Source organism: Trichomycterus rosablanca, chromosome 11 (assembly GCF_030014385.1).
Source record: "Trichomycterus rosablanca isolate fTriRos1 chromosome 11, fTriRos1.hap1, whole genome shotgun sequence".
Classification (NCBI taxonomy): domain Eukaryota; kingdom Metazoa; phylum Chordata; class Actinopteri; order Siluriformes; family Trichomycteridae; genus Trichomycterus; species Trichomycterus rosablanca.
In genome coordinates, this window is record NC_085998.1 from 26,405,362 (window position 1) to 26,420,499 (window position 15,138).

The following is a 15,138-nucleotide window of genomic DNA, read 5'->3' on the forward strand; positions in this document are numbered from 1 at the left end:
CCTGTCTGCATGTCATTGGACCTATGGGAGGAAACCGAAGCACCTGGAGGAAACCCATATTGACACGGGAAAAACACAGAATGGACCCTGGCCGCCCAGTTGGGGAATGAAACCCAGGCTCTTTTCGCTGTGAGGCAACAGCACTACCAACTGAAACACCATGCCACCTTCATTTTTTTAGCGATATAAAATATACAGCCTTACTGTATATGTTACTAAGTGCTACATGAAAGCTCTAACCTACAGCTGTATTTTAGCTAGCATGCTAACATTAGCTAACAATATTTATTAGCCAAAGTCCTGATGCTAAAAAGCGGCAAAGAAACATTTTCTTCAGTTTTAGCCAGTAAGGTAACAAAGGAGAGTTTATGCTGTTGCCTGTGTGTAAACCAGCAGCGCTGTTCACACCTCTGCAAACTTATTGCAAGCTCCCCTGTTGAGCTCGGATAAGATTAATCCCAGCAGGTCGTACAAGTCTGCTAGTGTTACTGCTTTAACTTAAAGTAATGGTTTTCTCTCTGCACTGATTTCTCTGTGCTGTTGGTAAAGCAACAGTTTAGTTTAAGTTTATTTATTTTTTTACATTTTACACTATCAAAAAAAGCACAACACAGCGGGATATTCCGCTAACACACCAGAATACAAATACCTTTATTGTCATTGTACACTTACAACGAGATTCAGAGCTGAGATTCTGAACACCACGGTTCGAATCTCGGCTCTGCTACTGATCGGTTGTGTGTCGTCTAGCGGGCACAATTGGCAGTGCCTGCAGCAGACAAAATTGGCCACCGAGTGGGTGGGAAAAGACTGAACTCAAACGCTGTGCAAGGGCCTGGTTAGCAGACCGAGGCACCTGTGCAGAAGTGGATAAGCCTCATGTGCGAATCCACCAAAGCACAGGCGAAAAAAGAAGTGGTTGAGGAACTGTGCATGCGGTGAAAGGGTGTGGAGCAGGAAAATATACCCTCCTCAAACGCAATTAGGATTCCCAGCAGTGGAAGACTAATTGGCTACACTAAACTGGGAGAAAAAGGAAGAAAATGCATAAATAAATAGAAAACAAGCACAACATAAAAACTCTTCTTTAAATTTTCTTTCAGATAAAATAAACCATGTAGTCCAATGTATGTCAATGTATGAATTTGAGCCTGAGATGCTGCTGACATCATATTTTAAAACTGTAGGCATTAAGAAGGTACTATTGAAAGTTCAATATAATTGCCTTAACTGTTGCTGTTAACAAGCTAAGCTAAATGAGCCCACATAAAAAAACAAACATACAAGACATTATTACATGTTAATTCATTTAATTCACATGCCTGTTTGATTGCAAACCATATTGTGACATTTATGTTAAGTAATTTGTAGTCTATTTGGGTAATATAGTCTTAATACACTGCAATATTAAGCTCCTTTGCTATTATAGATCTGCTGTGTATCAGCATGTAGCATTACCTATTTAGAGGTCAACACAGTCGACCAGTTGTGCTGTTGACAGCGGGCACAAATTTTGTGGGTCAAAGTTTGTCACATTTACTCTGTGCATAAGACTTTGCTCATTGTCCCTGCTAAATTCTATTCACTTCATGGTCGTAAACTAGCTAACTGCAGCAGGTTCCATTAAAATGGAAGTAATTCCACACGTACAAATTTGCATACAATAACCAAACAGTTCTTACTAGCCAAATCATGTGACTAAAATCCTAACAGCCTGAAGGTTTACATATACTTGTAAGGGACATGTATGTCATGGCAGTCTTGGGATTTTTCTTCCTTTACCTCCCAGTCTAGTCACTCATTAATTCCCTTTTGTGAATCCACTGCTGACTTCACAACCCAGATCTAATCAAGGAGAGCCGGATCACCACAAGCCCCTTTCGACACTTGGTGGCTCTGCCGACATTTGAACTCGCAGTTCAAATCCTCTGCAGTGGTGTGTGAGCGCGTTAGACCCCTGCACAACCAGAACACCCCAGTCATGAGATTTTAATGATTTCTGCAATTTCTTTTTTTGTTTTTTGATGGCACTATAAAAAGAATTGGAATTATTTAACATAGTCAAATATATTTATAAAGCAAATTATTAATTTGGTGATGTGCAAATTTCTATTTTAATATTTAATTTTATTATCACTGGGCTAGTGCTTGTAACTTTTATAGTGTTCATTTGTATTCCTGGGTAAGGTAAGCTTCTGGTTAAAGTGTATATCTTTGCTGTAACTTGTTCTAGACTCTATCTTTGTAACTTTGATTATTAACATTGCTAGAATTGAAGTAGTATTTAACTGTTGTTAAGAAACAGTCTGTTGATGCATTAATCTGTGTTTTGCTGATTGGTTAAAGGGGCTTCAGGTGCCTTTTGTTAGAGGCCTAGGTGTGAATTGAGGGGCAGGGCTAAGCTTAGTATAAAATTAAATCTCCAGCCATTGAATTAATCAGTGCTTGTAACTTTTATAGTGTTCATTTGTATTCCTGGGTAAGGTAAGCTTCTGGTTAAAGTGTATATCTTTGCTGTAACTTGTTCTAGACTCTATCTTTGTAACTTTGATTATTAACATTAATCTGTGTTTTGCTGATTGGTTAAAGGGGCTTCAGGTGCCTTTTGTTAGAGGCCTAGGTGTGAATTGAGGGGCAGGGCTAAGCTTAGTATAAAATTAAATCTCCCGGCTGGTCTTCTCTATCACTAGGTTTTTTCTACTAATCTAAACTAACTTGGGTAAGTACTATCAGTCTCTGACATTGTTCAATCTATCAAACTTTTTTTTTCTCAGCATGTGCTACTCAATTATTCCTGTGGTTATATCTCACAGACCCTGCAGACATCAGAGGGCACATTATAGGAACAGCAACGCCAGCAACCTCATCTACCCCCAACTGTTGCCACAGTCTCAAACAGTGGTGGTAGGTGGGGTCTGGAACTGCCAATCAGCCGTCCAGAAAGCTGACTTTATCTCAGCTTTTGCACTTTCTCACAGCCTTGACTTCCTGGCACTGACTGAGACATGGATCACCACCGAGAACTTAGCAACACCAGCAGCCTTATCCTCTAACTACACCTTCTCTCATACACCGAGAGGATCTGGTAGGGGTGGTGGTACAGGTTTGCTCCTGACCAGGAAATGGCAATTCACTCCTGTGAATGTTTCTCACCTTAACATTTCATCTTTTGAATTTCATGCTATTACTGTTACTTTTCCGATTACTCTTCATATCATTGTCATTTACAGACCACCTGGCGCACTGGGAGACTTCATAGAAGAGCTGGATGTTCTTCTGAGTTTCTTCCCTTCAGATGGAACTCCTCTGACTCTTCTTGGTGACTTTAATCTCCCTACACTTCAGTCCTCCTGTGTTCTTCCTCTTCTTTCATCTTTCGACCTCCTCTTTAACCACAGCCCTCTGACACACAAAGGAGGCAATCTTCTGGACCTGGTCTTCAGCCGTCCAGCTTCTGTTCTGGACCTCACCGTCACCCCACTCCACCTCTCTGACCATCACTTTGTGTCCTTCTCTCTCTGTCTCCCAACTCTTCCTACCTCCAACCACACTTTCACCCTTACAACACGCCCCAATCTTCACTCTTTATCTTCCTCCCTGCTGATCTCCAACATCCTAACTTCACTACCTAACCCTGACATGCTTGCTACCCTTCCACTCAACTCCGCAACTAATACTCAACTCCGCAACTAATACTCTACTCTCTTCTCTTTCAACATCCCTCGATCAGCTCTGTCCTCCTACCCTCAAACGAGGAAAACCTTCTCACCCTGCTCCTTGGCTTTCAGATGCACTGCGCAGCAACAGAAGAGAATTAAGGGCAGCTGAGAGAAAGTGGAGGAAATCTAAACTCGGTGTTGATCTCCACTCCTACCACGATCTGCTGTCCAGGTTCTCATCTGACGTGACTGCTGCAAAAACATCTTTTTACAAAGCCAAGCTTGAACAATCTGCTGCTGACCCTCGTAAGCTTCATGCTATCTTTTCCTCTCTTCTAAACCCTCCTCCTCCTCCCCCTTCTGCCTCTCTCACTGCTACTGACTTTTCAACATTCTTTCAGGACAAGATCGACAAAATCAATCAATCCTTCTCTCTGACTGACCCACTTTCAACTGACCCTCAACCCACCAACACACTCACCAGCTTCACCCCACTCACCATGGATGAGGTTACACAGCTCCTCTCATCCAGCAATCCCACTACATGCGCACTTGACCCTATACCATCCACCATCCTCAAAGACATCTCACAGGACCTAATCCCCTTCATCACACCCATCATCAACAACTCCCTGACATCAGGTGTTGTCCCTACTGCTTTTAAGAAGGCTCAGGTCATTCCCCTTCTTAAGAAACCTACACTAGACACTACAGACATCAACAACTACAGACCTGTCTCACTCCTCTCTTTTCTATCCAAAATTCTTGAACGTGCTGTCTATAACCAACTATCTGCCTTTCTCACTCAGAATGACCTCCACGATCCGTACCAGTCTGGCTTCAAGGCAGCACATTCTACGGAAACAGCTCTTGTAGCGGTTACTGAGAAGCTTCATGCAGCCAAAGCAGCCAAACTGTCATCTGTCCTTATTCTTCTTGACCTCTCTGCAGCCTTCGACACAGTGAATCGCAGCATTCTCTTGTCCACTCTCTCCAACCTTGGAGTAACAGGTTCAGCATGGCAATGGATGGCCTCCTACCTGGAAGGGCGCTCCTACCAAGTGTCATGGAGGGGATCCATATCTCCCCCATGCACTCTCTCAACCGGTGTTCCTCAGGGCTCTGTACTTGGCCCACTTCTTTTCTCTATCTACACCCGCTCTTTGGGTAAGGTCATAGCCTCCCATGGCTTCTCCTACCACTCCTATGCAGATGACACTCAGCTCGTTCTGCCATTTCCTCCTTCAGACACGCAAGTCTCAGCTCGCATCTCAGCATGTCTGCGAGATATCTCACAATGGATGTCGGCTCATCATCTAAAACTTAATCCCAGCAAGACAGAGATGTTGCTCATTCCTGGAGATCAGTCTCCAACCCAGGACCTAGTCATTTCTCTGGATGACTCCCAGATCAGACCATCTGATAAGGTAAGAAGTCTTGGTGTTGTCCTTGATAACCAGCTGACATTCTCTCCTCATATAGCCAACATGACCAGAGCGTGTCGGTTCCTCCTGTACAACATCAGGAAGATTCGTCCATTTCTCTTCAGGGAAGCTACCCAGATTCTGGTGCAATCACTTGTAATCTCACGGTTGGACTACTGCAACTCCCTTCTGGCTGGAGCGCCCATGTCCACAATTAAACCCTTACAGCTCATTCACAATGCAGCTGCACGTCTGGTTTTTAACCAACTGCCACATCACCCCACTGCTGCGTTCTCTTCACTGGCTTCCTGTAGCTGCACGCATTCAGTTTAAAACACTGACGCTCGCCTACAAAGCCAAAAATGGACCAGCCCCAAGCTACCTTCGTGGCCTAATCAAACCCCGCTCTGTACCACGCAACCTCCGAGCCTCTAGTCTCGCTCGACTTGAGCCCCCATCCAAGACTAAAGTTCTCTGTTCTAGCGCCGAAGTGGTGGAATGAACTTCCTCTGTCTGTCCGAACATCTGAGTCTCTTGCTGTCTTTAAAAAACGATTAAAAACCCACCTTTTTACTAAACACTTAGGCTGACTTGTACTTATTTACTAACATTTTGTTCCATTCTTTTCCATTTAAAAAAAAAAAAAAAAAAAAAAAGCCTTTTAACAGGTTTTAGCAGATTTGTGTTCTTTGACTGTTGTTTACCTAAACTTGAGAAATGAAATGTTCACTATAGAAGCACTTCTGTAAGTCGCTCTGGATAAGAGCGTCTGCTAAATGCTGAAAATGTAAATGTAAATGTAGTTTGAATGCAACCATTAAGAGTTTTTTTCTCTCCTGGATAGGAAAGCCAACCCAACCTGTCACCTTATGCTTAAAGAAAACTTGTTAGGATAGTCAGATGTATACACTGCTGAAACATAGGTGACACTGTTTACTGTGGACTTTGGACAATGTCACTCATGTTCCAGGAGCTTCTAATTAACGGCAATCCTATGTTTGTCGGTTATTCGATGATATCTACTATCACGAGAGAAAAATCCTCTTAGTTCAATAAGGTGACAGTTTGGGTCTTTATCCTGACCTTGGCAGGAGACCACTAATCCAATAACTTTTTAATAAATGCTGATGAACTAGTCTATGCTATATAGGCACAAAACAGTTCACTGGGTATAATAATCAGAATTACAAACAAGAAATTAAGAGGCCATGCCGCAACATAAAAATACATAGCACTGAATTAATAATCAGATATAACATACATTTATTGGGTAAACCCACGATGAACTTTGCACATGTTTAAGAACGTTTCAAATTCTTTCATTTGATCAGAGAAAACAAAAACAGTTGCAGAGATCATTGAAATCCCATGACTGCGAGGACACACACACACACACAAGTGTTTGTAAACTTTTGACTTTAAAATTAAAGCTGTACTAAACTAAAATCAGTGCCATTATTATGTACTATCGCCCTCTTTAAACAAATCATGTAGTTGATAATTCATTCACAAAGCAGCTTTATGAACACATTTACTTTGCGTATGTTTGCAGACACCTAACTATTTGCTTAGTGGACATCTCATTCCAAAGCTAATGGCATCAACATGGAGAATTGACTCCCTCTCCCCTCAAGAGCTATAAAGGATCACAGACACAAGATTTTGGAGTGTGTCTGTGATAATTTTGGCACATTCAATCAAAATAGCATTTGTGAGGTAGGGTACCTATATTGAAATAGAAGCTCTGGCTTGCAATTAACATTTCAATTTATACCAAAGGTTTTTAGTAGGGTTGAGATCAGGGCTCTCTGCAGGCCGCTTGACTTTCTTCACACCAAACTGGCCACAGGAGAACAGTACATGCCGGTACATAAAAGTAATATGTTTAATGTACTTAGTTTTATACATCCGTTAGCAATAAATGTTGCTAAACACTTAAAATCATTAATTAGAAGAGGTGTCCACATACTGGCATATACAGTGCCTTGCAAAAGTATTCAGCCCCCTTGAACTTTTCAACCTTTTGCCACATTTCAGGCTTCAAACATAACGATATGAAATTGTAATTTTTTGTGAAGAATCAACAACAAGTGGGACACAATCGTGAAGTAGAACGAAATGTATTGGATATTTTAAACTTTTTTTAGAAATAAAAAACTAAAAAGTGGGGCGTGCAATATTATTCAGCCCCTTTACTTTCAGTGCAGCAAACTCACTCCAGAAGTTCAGTGAGGATCTCTGAATGATCCAATGTTGACCTAAATGACTGATGGTGATAAATAGAATCCACCTGTGTGTAATCAAGTCTCCGTATAAATGCACCTGCTCTGTGACAGTCTCAGAGTTCTGTTTAAAGCGCAGAGAGTATCATGAAGACCAAGGAACACACCAGGCAGGTCCGAGATACTGTTGTGGAGAAGTTTAAAGCCGGATTTGGATACAAAAAGATTTCCCAAGCTTTAAACATCTCAAGGAGCACTGTGCAAGCGATCATATTGAAATGGAAGGAGTATCAGACCACTGCAAATCTACCAAGACCTGGCCGTCCCTCTAAACTTTCAGCTCAAACAAGGAGAAGACTGACCAGAGATGCAGCCAAGAGGCCCATGATCACTCTGAATGAACTGCAGAGATCTACAGCTGAGGTGGGAGACTGTCCATAGGACACAATCAGTCGTACACTGCACAAATCTGGCCTTTATGGAAGAGTGGCAAGAAGAAAGCCATTTCTCAAAGATATCTATAAAAAGTCACCTGGGAGACACACCAAACATGTGGAAGAAGGTGCTCTGGTCAGATGAAACCAAAATCGAACTTTTTGGCCACAATGCAAAACGTTATGTTTGGCGTAAAAGCAACACAGCTCATCACCCTGAACACACCATCCCCACTGTCAAACATGGTGGTGGCAGCATCATGGTTTGGGCCTGCTTTTCTTCAGCAGGGACAGGGAAGATGGTTAAAATTGATGGGAAGATGGATGGAGCCAAATACAGGACCATTCTGGAAGAAAACCTGTTGCAGTCTGCAAAAGACCTGAGACTGGGACGGAGATTTATCTTCCAACAAGACAATGATCCAAAACATAAAGCAAAATCTACAATGGAATGGTTCACAAATAAACGTATCCAGGTGTTAGAATGGCCAAGTCAAAGTCCAGACCTGAATCCCATCGAGAATCTGTGGAAAGAGCTGAAAACTGCTGTTCACAAACGCTCTCCATCCAACCTCACTGAGCTCGAGCTGTTTTGCAAGGAAGAATGGGCAAAAATTTCTGTCTCTCGATGTGCAAAACTGATAGAGACATACCCCAAGCGACTTGCAGCTGTAATCGCAGCAAAAGGTGGCGCTACAAAGTATTAACGCAAGGGGGCTGAATAATATTGCACGCCCCACTTTTCAGTTTTTTATTTCTAAAAAAAGTTTAAAATATCCAATAAATTTCGTTCCACTTCACGATTGTGTCCCACTTGTTGTTGATTCTTCACAAAAAATTACAATTTCATATCGTTATGTTTGAAGCCTGAAATGTGGCAAAAGGTTGAAAAGTTCAAGGGGGCTGAATACTTTTGCAAGGCACTGTAGTTTAGCTGATCTATTGAAAGCTGGTGTGACATCATGTTTTAAAGCTGCTCTTGTTATTACTTGGAATTCTTCTCCAGCAGTGTATCAAAAGCAATGAATAAGAACAAATCTGCTGTCTGTAATGCATATGTTTGCTCTGTTGGTCCTGCCTGGTCCTAAGCAGCACATTTATCTAATGAGTATTTGATTTGATAGATTATTTGATTTCAGATTTCAGATCATAAATCCTCATTGCAGCACAAGTCTGTGGGTTCAGACAAGAGATAATTAGTGTATTAGTTCAATATTATGACAAAAATGGTTTAGTGGTTCACTATTGCAACAAATGTGAACTGGATTATTGGTTCAGTGTTGTGACAGGAAAGAACTGATTTACTGGTTTAGTGCTGCAACAAGAAAGAACTGATTTAATGGTTCAGTACTGCAACAGGTGTAAACTAATTCATTGGTTCAGTACTGCAACAGGTGTGAACTAGTTTATTGGTTCAGTACTGTGACAGGAAAATGAATGGTTTATTGGGTTAATACTGAGACAGGAAAGAACTGGTTTATTGATTCAGTACGGTGAAAGAAGAAAATTGGTATACTGGTTCAGTATTTTGACAGGAGAAGACTGGTTTGTTGGTCCAGTATTGCAACAGGAGCAAACTGATTTATTGGTTTAGTGTTGTGACAGAAACAAGGTAAAACTGATTTTCTTGGTTTTTAGTATTCTGACAGGTAAAAACTAGTTTGTTGGTTTAATATTGTAACAGGATTGGTTTATTGGTTTAATATTGTGACAGGACTGATTTATTGGTTTAGTAATGCGACAAAAGAAAACAGAAGAGAACTGGTTCAATACAACAAAAGAAGAAAACTGGTTTGTTGGCTCACTATTGTGACAGGAAAGGACTGGTTTATCGGTTACGTTTTGTGATAGGATTGGTTTGTTGTTTTAGTAGTTTGACAGGAGATGACTAGTTTATTGGTTAAGTATTGTGACAGGAAAGAATATAACTGGATAACTGGATTATTTGTTCAGTATTGTGAAGAGAAAACTGGATTAGTATTGACAGGACAAAACTGGTAAATTGGTTCAATTCTGTGACAGAAGAGAACTGGTAAAGAAACCAGTCCTTTTTATGGCATCACCTGGTTTTCGTTACAACAATACACAATAGCGCACATCTGCAATATGTAAAGTACTAAGGGCCCTTTATGACTGATCTCAAAGACTTAAAATTCCAACTGGGAGCTATTCTGATGTTTATTTCTCACGTTAACACGATCGGCCACAGAATGGGTGGAATGACGTGTAACTAAATATAGCAAACCAGAGCAGACACAAAATATAACTGTAATCAGATCATTCGGTTGGATGACAGAACTCTAGCTAGACCACATACACATTCTTAATAAACACAATCAATCGTATCTAATGTGTTACCTGTAGACCCCGTGTGGGCTGGCTAACACTAAATCATTTCGGAAAAAAATACGAAGGTGATCAGAACGATCGTGCAAACGACAGCGTGATTTATAATGACCTGATGATGATCAAGTTAGAAAAGTCATTGTTATATTATATTGATATAAACGTTTATCTAGTATGCTATATGACAGCAACCTGGAATCAGTCGTCCGAGCCTTAATAATAAAAAGCACACACAAAAGCAATACAGCTGTATGCTAAACCAAACGTGACCACTGTATCTGCCTGGATGCATGTTTTCCCTGGGCATGGTCTGTTAACACTAAATAATTCTGTAAATATACAGAAAGAATTAGAAATATCGTGTTAATAAAACTCCGGTTTATAACGATCAGCATATTGTAACGGAGAAAGGCGATATTTCGTCATATAAAGATGAGATGGACTGGAGAAATTGCACAATAAATACATGACGTGTGTTTTGTATGGGTTAGATGATAAATCGGAAGAAAAGTTTAGTATATTATTTAGATTTATTAAATATTTTTTATTATATTATTTAAATCTGACAAAGTGGGCTAGATGTAATAAAATAAACAAGCCACCATATAATGACACACGTTATACATTTAGCAAATTTCGCAAGTAGTGTATCAGGTCGGTTACTAAATGATTTAGTGAAAAATACAAAGAGGATTAGAAATATTGTGTATTAACGTGGTAATAAGCAGAAAAGGTATGAATGATTATATATATATATATATGAGGCCAAGGCTGAATACGTCAACATGAAAAATGTCAAATATTGTTAATAAAACTTGGACTGTGATGATCATATACAGACACCTAAGAAAAGTGATTATTTTATTTACTTGGATAGCTTAACGACACTGACTGGGTTGTCTGTGGTTTCTGCGTTGGCTAACTAGCTAGCAGCTGTGCTAACATGATCTGAACTGTTTTGCTGTACATGTCAACCAATTTCTCTATTGAAACAAAGCAGAAGGGGGAATAGCAGCTCAGACTAGATCTGGGAGAATGCATAGACATAATCGCATTCAGTTAAAAACAAGGTGAATCCTGAGGGAACATCGAGGCCCAGTGTATGTCAGTTGGAGCGGATTAAAGCGAGTGGTTGTACCGCTGTGTACCTTTATAATGAACCCGCAGGTTGTTCTGCGACAGCCCGATGTAGCTGTATTTATCCTTGGGGCTCCAAGATCGGGGTAAAGGGGTTTCTTCCTCGTTCACGGCCGGGTAGAGCCGCTTCAGACGCTCGTTTAGTTCCTTTTCCTGGTCATTTACAGCAGGATCTCCCTGTAACAGGCTCCCTGCTCCCAACTCTGCCATTTTGGGCTCGTGTCTTTGTTTTTTCACTTTTTCTTACACTGTGTCAGCTCTAAAAACGGTCAACGACAGACTGAGGAGAAATAGCAGCAGCGATATCCCCCGGATCACCAACGCTATGTAGTTGGGTGCAGTGCTGTATGGGTAATGTAGTTAAAGTCGTAGGTTGTGCAGTTCATACTGACGACGCCGAGTAGCGTTAAAAACTACATTACCCGTGAATAATTGTGCGCAAAGCTTTGGGAACAGAGCCTTCTGTACTTTTTGGATTACAGCACATTCATTATGTTTTTTTTGCAAACTTAGCTGTCAAGTATGTGTCCAGTATCAATATAATTAAAAACGTTGAAATAAACAATTTAGTTCTAAAAGTGTACTGCTTTTATTGAGTTAAGGTTTACTGCAACTTTTATGTAAAACAGATCATACAGACCATATTAATCCTCATGTTACGCCAGTGACCCAAAAACATGTAGCACAAATAGGCATTTCAAACCTCAAATCACAGATCGCAAATGTCGTTTTCGTTTGTTTTGTACATTTTACTTTGCTAACACCCCGTTAAGTAATGTGTCATATGTATATAATAAGGTTTAATTTTTCGAAGATTAATACAAAATATACATAAGTTCACTTTCTAATGCAATCAGTTGATTTGAATGTTTATTTCTATTTTAAGAACATTTATACTTTAAAAACTAGTAAACACTAGTAACAAACAAGATCAGAAAAACAACTTTATGGATCATGTGTGATATACACGACATGTTTACAAATTGCCTTGATGAATTATCAGTTTGAAATAAAAAAATATGTAACGTTGACAAAAAAATAACATAATTAAAATATTTATGAACTAAATATAATAGTGAAAAGCCACCTGCATTAAGATATATATTGTTCCGATTTACTTAAAGCTATAATTTTATAGTAGGCAGGACACGGCCACCTTTTTAATCTGTGGCCATTTGGGGTCCTTTGTTACCATGGCAACAGCTGATAAACAACAATTTTTGGCGTGCTGCTGAAGCGGTAAAGCGGTGAAACAATCTGAAATTCTTCAATAAAGAGAAATTAACAGTGAAATAAAACACACACATGTCTGTACCAAAGGAATCACGCTTACCGGCTCTATCTACGCTGGAAAGGCAAGAATAAATGCAGTTTTATTTAATGACAGCTTAGTAATGTTATTTAGCTGTTACTACGTACAGTATGCTCACAGTGTTCCGTACGATCACAGTATTCCGTTACGTTTTCCACAAGTTTATTTTCAGCAGTCCAACTAATTTAATATAACACATCAACTTTTAAATAATCGTTCCAATTATTAAAAGAAGCAGATTTATTCTAAATCTATGTTACCTATTCGGAAAAGTAATTGCCCCTATAAACCTAATGACGGGTTGTGCCAGCCTTGGCAGTAATAACTGCAATCAAACGTTTGTGATAACTTGCATTGAGTGTTTTACTTTGCTATGGATGAATTTTAGCCCACTCTTCTTTGCAGAAATGTTTTACATTGGCCACATTGGAGGTTTAGGCATGAATGGCTTGTTTAAGGTCCTGCCATAACATCTCAATGGGATTCAAACCAGAACGTTGACCTGCCACTCCAGACTTTTGAGTCATTGGGAGCTGGACTTGCTTGTGTGCTTTGGATCATTGTTTTGCTGCATAACCCAACAGTGCTTGAGCTTTAGGTCACAAACTGACAGACAGACAGGGTTCCAACAGTTGTTACAAGTTGTCCAGGACCTATGGAAGCAAAGTAGCACTACCACCACTATGTTTGACTTTCAGTATGATGTTCTTAAAATGGAATGCACTATTAGTGTTATGCCAGATGTAACAGCGAAAAGGCCTTTTTTTTTTTTTTGGTCAGTAGCACCAAATGACATTGCACTCTCCCATGGATGCCATTTTTGCCCAGTGTTTTTCTTACTGTGGAATTGTGTACCTTAACCTTAGTCAAGTGAGGCCTGCAGTTCTTTAGATGTTTTTTTTTGGTTCTTTTTTTACCTCTGAATGATCATGTCAATGCATTCTTGGTGATATTTTGATATGTTGGTCAGTTTTAAAATGGTTCACCACTGTTCCAAGTTTTCTATATTACTATTTGTGGATAATGGCTCTAATTGTGGTACACTGGAGTCCCAGAGCTTTCAGATTAGTAGCATTTAATGACTTTAAAGTTTAATGACTTTAATGTTTTGCGTCTGTGTTTGAATCACTTGGCACCATGTGCTGCTTTTTGAGACCTTCTAGCCTCCCTCACATTGTCATACAAGTTCTGTTTAAGTGATGTTTAGACATGCAAATGTAGAAAAAATAGAAGAAACTGGGAAGTCTGTAAATACTTATCCACAGCACTGTACTGTATACGTACACAGTGGGGGCCAAAAGTCTGAGACCAATAGTAAAAATAAATACAAATGAATGTAATACCATTTTTACATGTTTTTACATTAATGTACATGAATTTTAATACACTTCTTAGTATTTTTATGACAATATTTGAATGAGTGAGTAAACAAAAGCAGCAAATTTAGTAACTTAGATAAATAATTTTACCCATCAATTGAATTGAAATGTGAAAATTGTGTCAGGCACATCCTCAGGGCTTTGTGCATGCCATAATTCCTCCAAACCAAAGTCACATAGCCACATCTTTATGGACATTTTACAAGTCTTTGGATGCTGTGGAATTAAAAATACACTTCACAGAAACTAAGGGCCCAAACACCAAAACAGCTGTAGACTATTATTTCTTTTCCAACAAAAAATTACTAATAGCACTATGCATTCCAGTAGGTAATGTTTTCCTGCGTTCTGCCACATTTGTCTGTTAGAAAGTGCCAGATTGTGTGATTCATAAATTTAGGGTACTTGCTTCCATGGCTCCATTCAACATGACTAACAGAACATCAGTAGACACTTCTCTGACATTTAGAAATGTGCAGCTGTTTAGCAACGGAAACCCATTTCATGAAGCTTCCAACAAACAGCTCTGATCAAATTTACTAAAGCGTTTTGGAACCCTGTAGTTCCCTGTAGTGAAGCAACAGATGATATACAATTTTATGTTGCAGGTTTTAGCACTTAGCAGCAATACTTTTTTAGGGGTCCAAGCACCAGAGATGCTGTTTTGTTAGGATTTTTGTTCTAATTCTACTACTTCTTTGTCTTCTTATTCTTCTTCCTATTATTATTATTATTGTTGTTGTTGTTTTATGATTCTCTGATAAGACAAAATGCACGAACCAAATTGTAAGCTGTATGGACATGAGACTTAGTGAACAGGTAGTAGTCCCAACTGCTACTCAAGACTCAAGAACCATACAGCTCAGATGACTTACATTTTGAACTAATTTGCAGAATATGCAAAATCACACAAACTAGTGTCTGTATTTTGACCCCACATACACAATGTCTACACAGTGTCGCACACATATACTGTATAACTCAGAAAGCATTGCACCAATCACCAAACTTGAAATGTACATAGGTTCATAAGCTTTGGTAAAAATATGGTGTAACTGCAGTGCTATGTGGCGCTATAACATGCAAGATAAAGTTAGGCAAACGAAGATTGTCCCATTGACATGAAATTTGTCCTTGCACTTCAGTGTCCTTTTTACTTCAGGTTTTAGGCTCTATGCTATTCTGTCATTTCTCTTTGAGCATTAATAAAGTGTTATTTTATCTG

The 15,138-nt window shown here is 39.5% G+C and overlaps 2 protein-coding genes across 3 annotated transcripts in view; one reads left to right on the top strand and one right to left on the bottom strand.

The window, feature by feature from the left end:
* ranbp10 (RAN binding protein 10) overlaps positions 1–11,548 on the bottom strand; it is a 72,259-nt gene extending 60,711 nt beyond the window's left edge. The window contains exon 1 of the mRNA XM_063004113.1: positions 11,234–11,548. Within this exon, the coding sequence (XP_062860183.1) occupies positions 11,234–11,432 (199 nt within the window). The 5' untranslated portion in view covers positions 11,433–11,548. The remainder of the gene's footprint in view (positions 1–11,233) is intronic.
* tsnaxip1 (translin-associated factor X interacting protein 1) overlaps positions 9,332–15,138 on the top strand; it is a 32,164-nt gene continuing 26,357 nt past the window's right edge. The window contains exon 1 of one of the 2 annotated variants that reach the window (XM_063004112.1): positions 9,332–9,351. Coding sequence is in view for 1 of the 2 variants with exons in the window: in XM_063004111.1 (XP_062860181.1) it covers positions 12,528–12,577 (50 nt within the window). In the remaining variant the exon portion in view is untranslated. Of the gene's footprint in view, positions 9,352–12,460; positions 12,578–15,138 lie in introns of those variants that run through there. The other variant, XM_063004111.1, reaches the window with a different exon arrangement.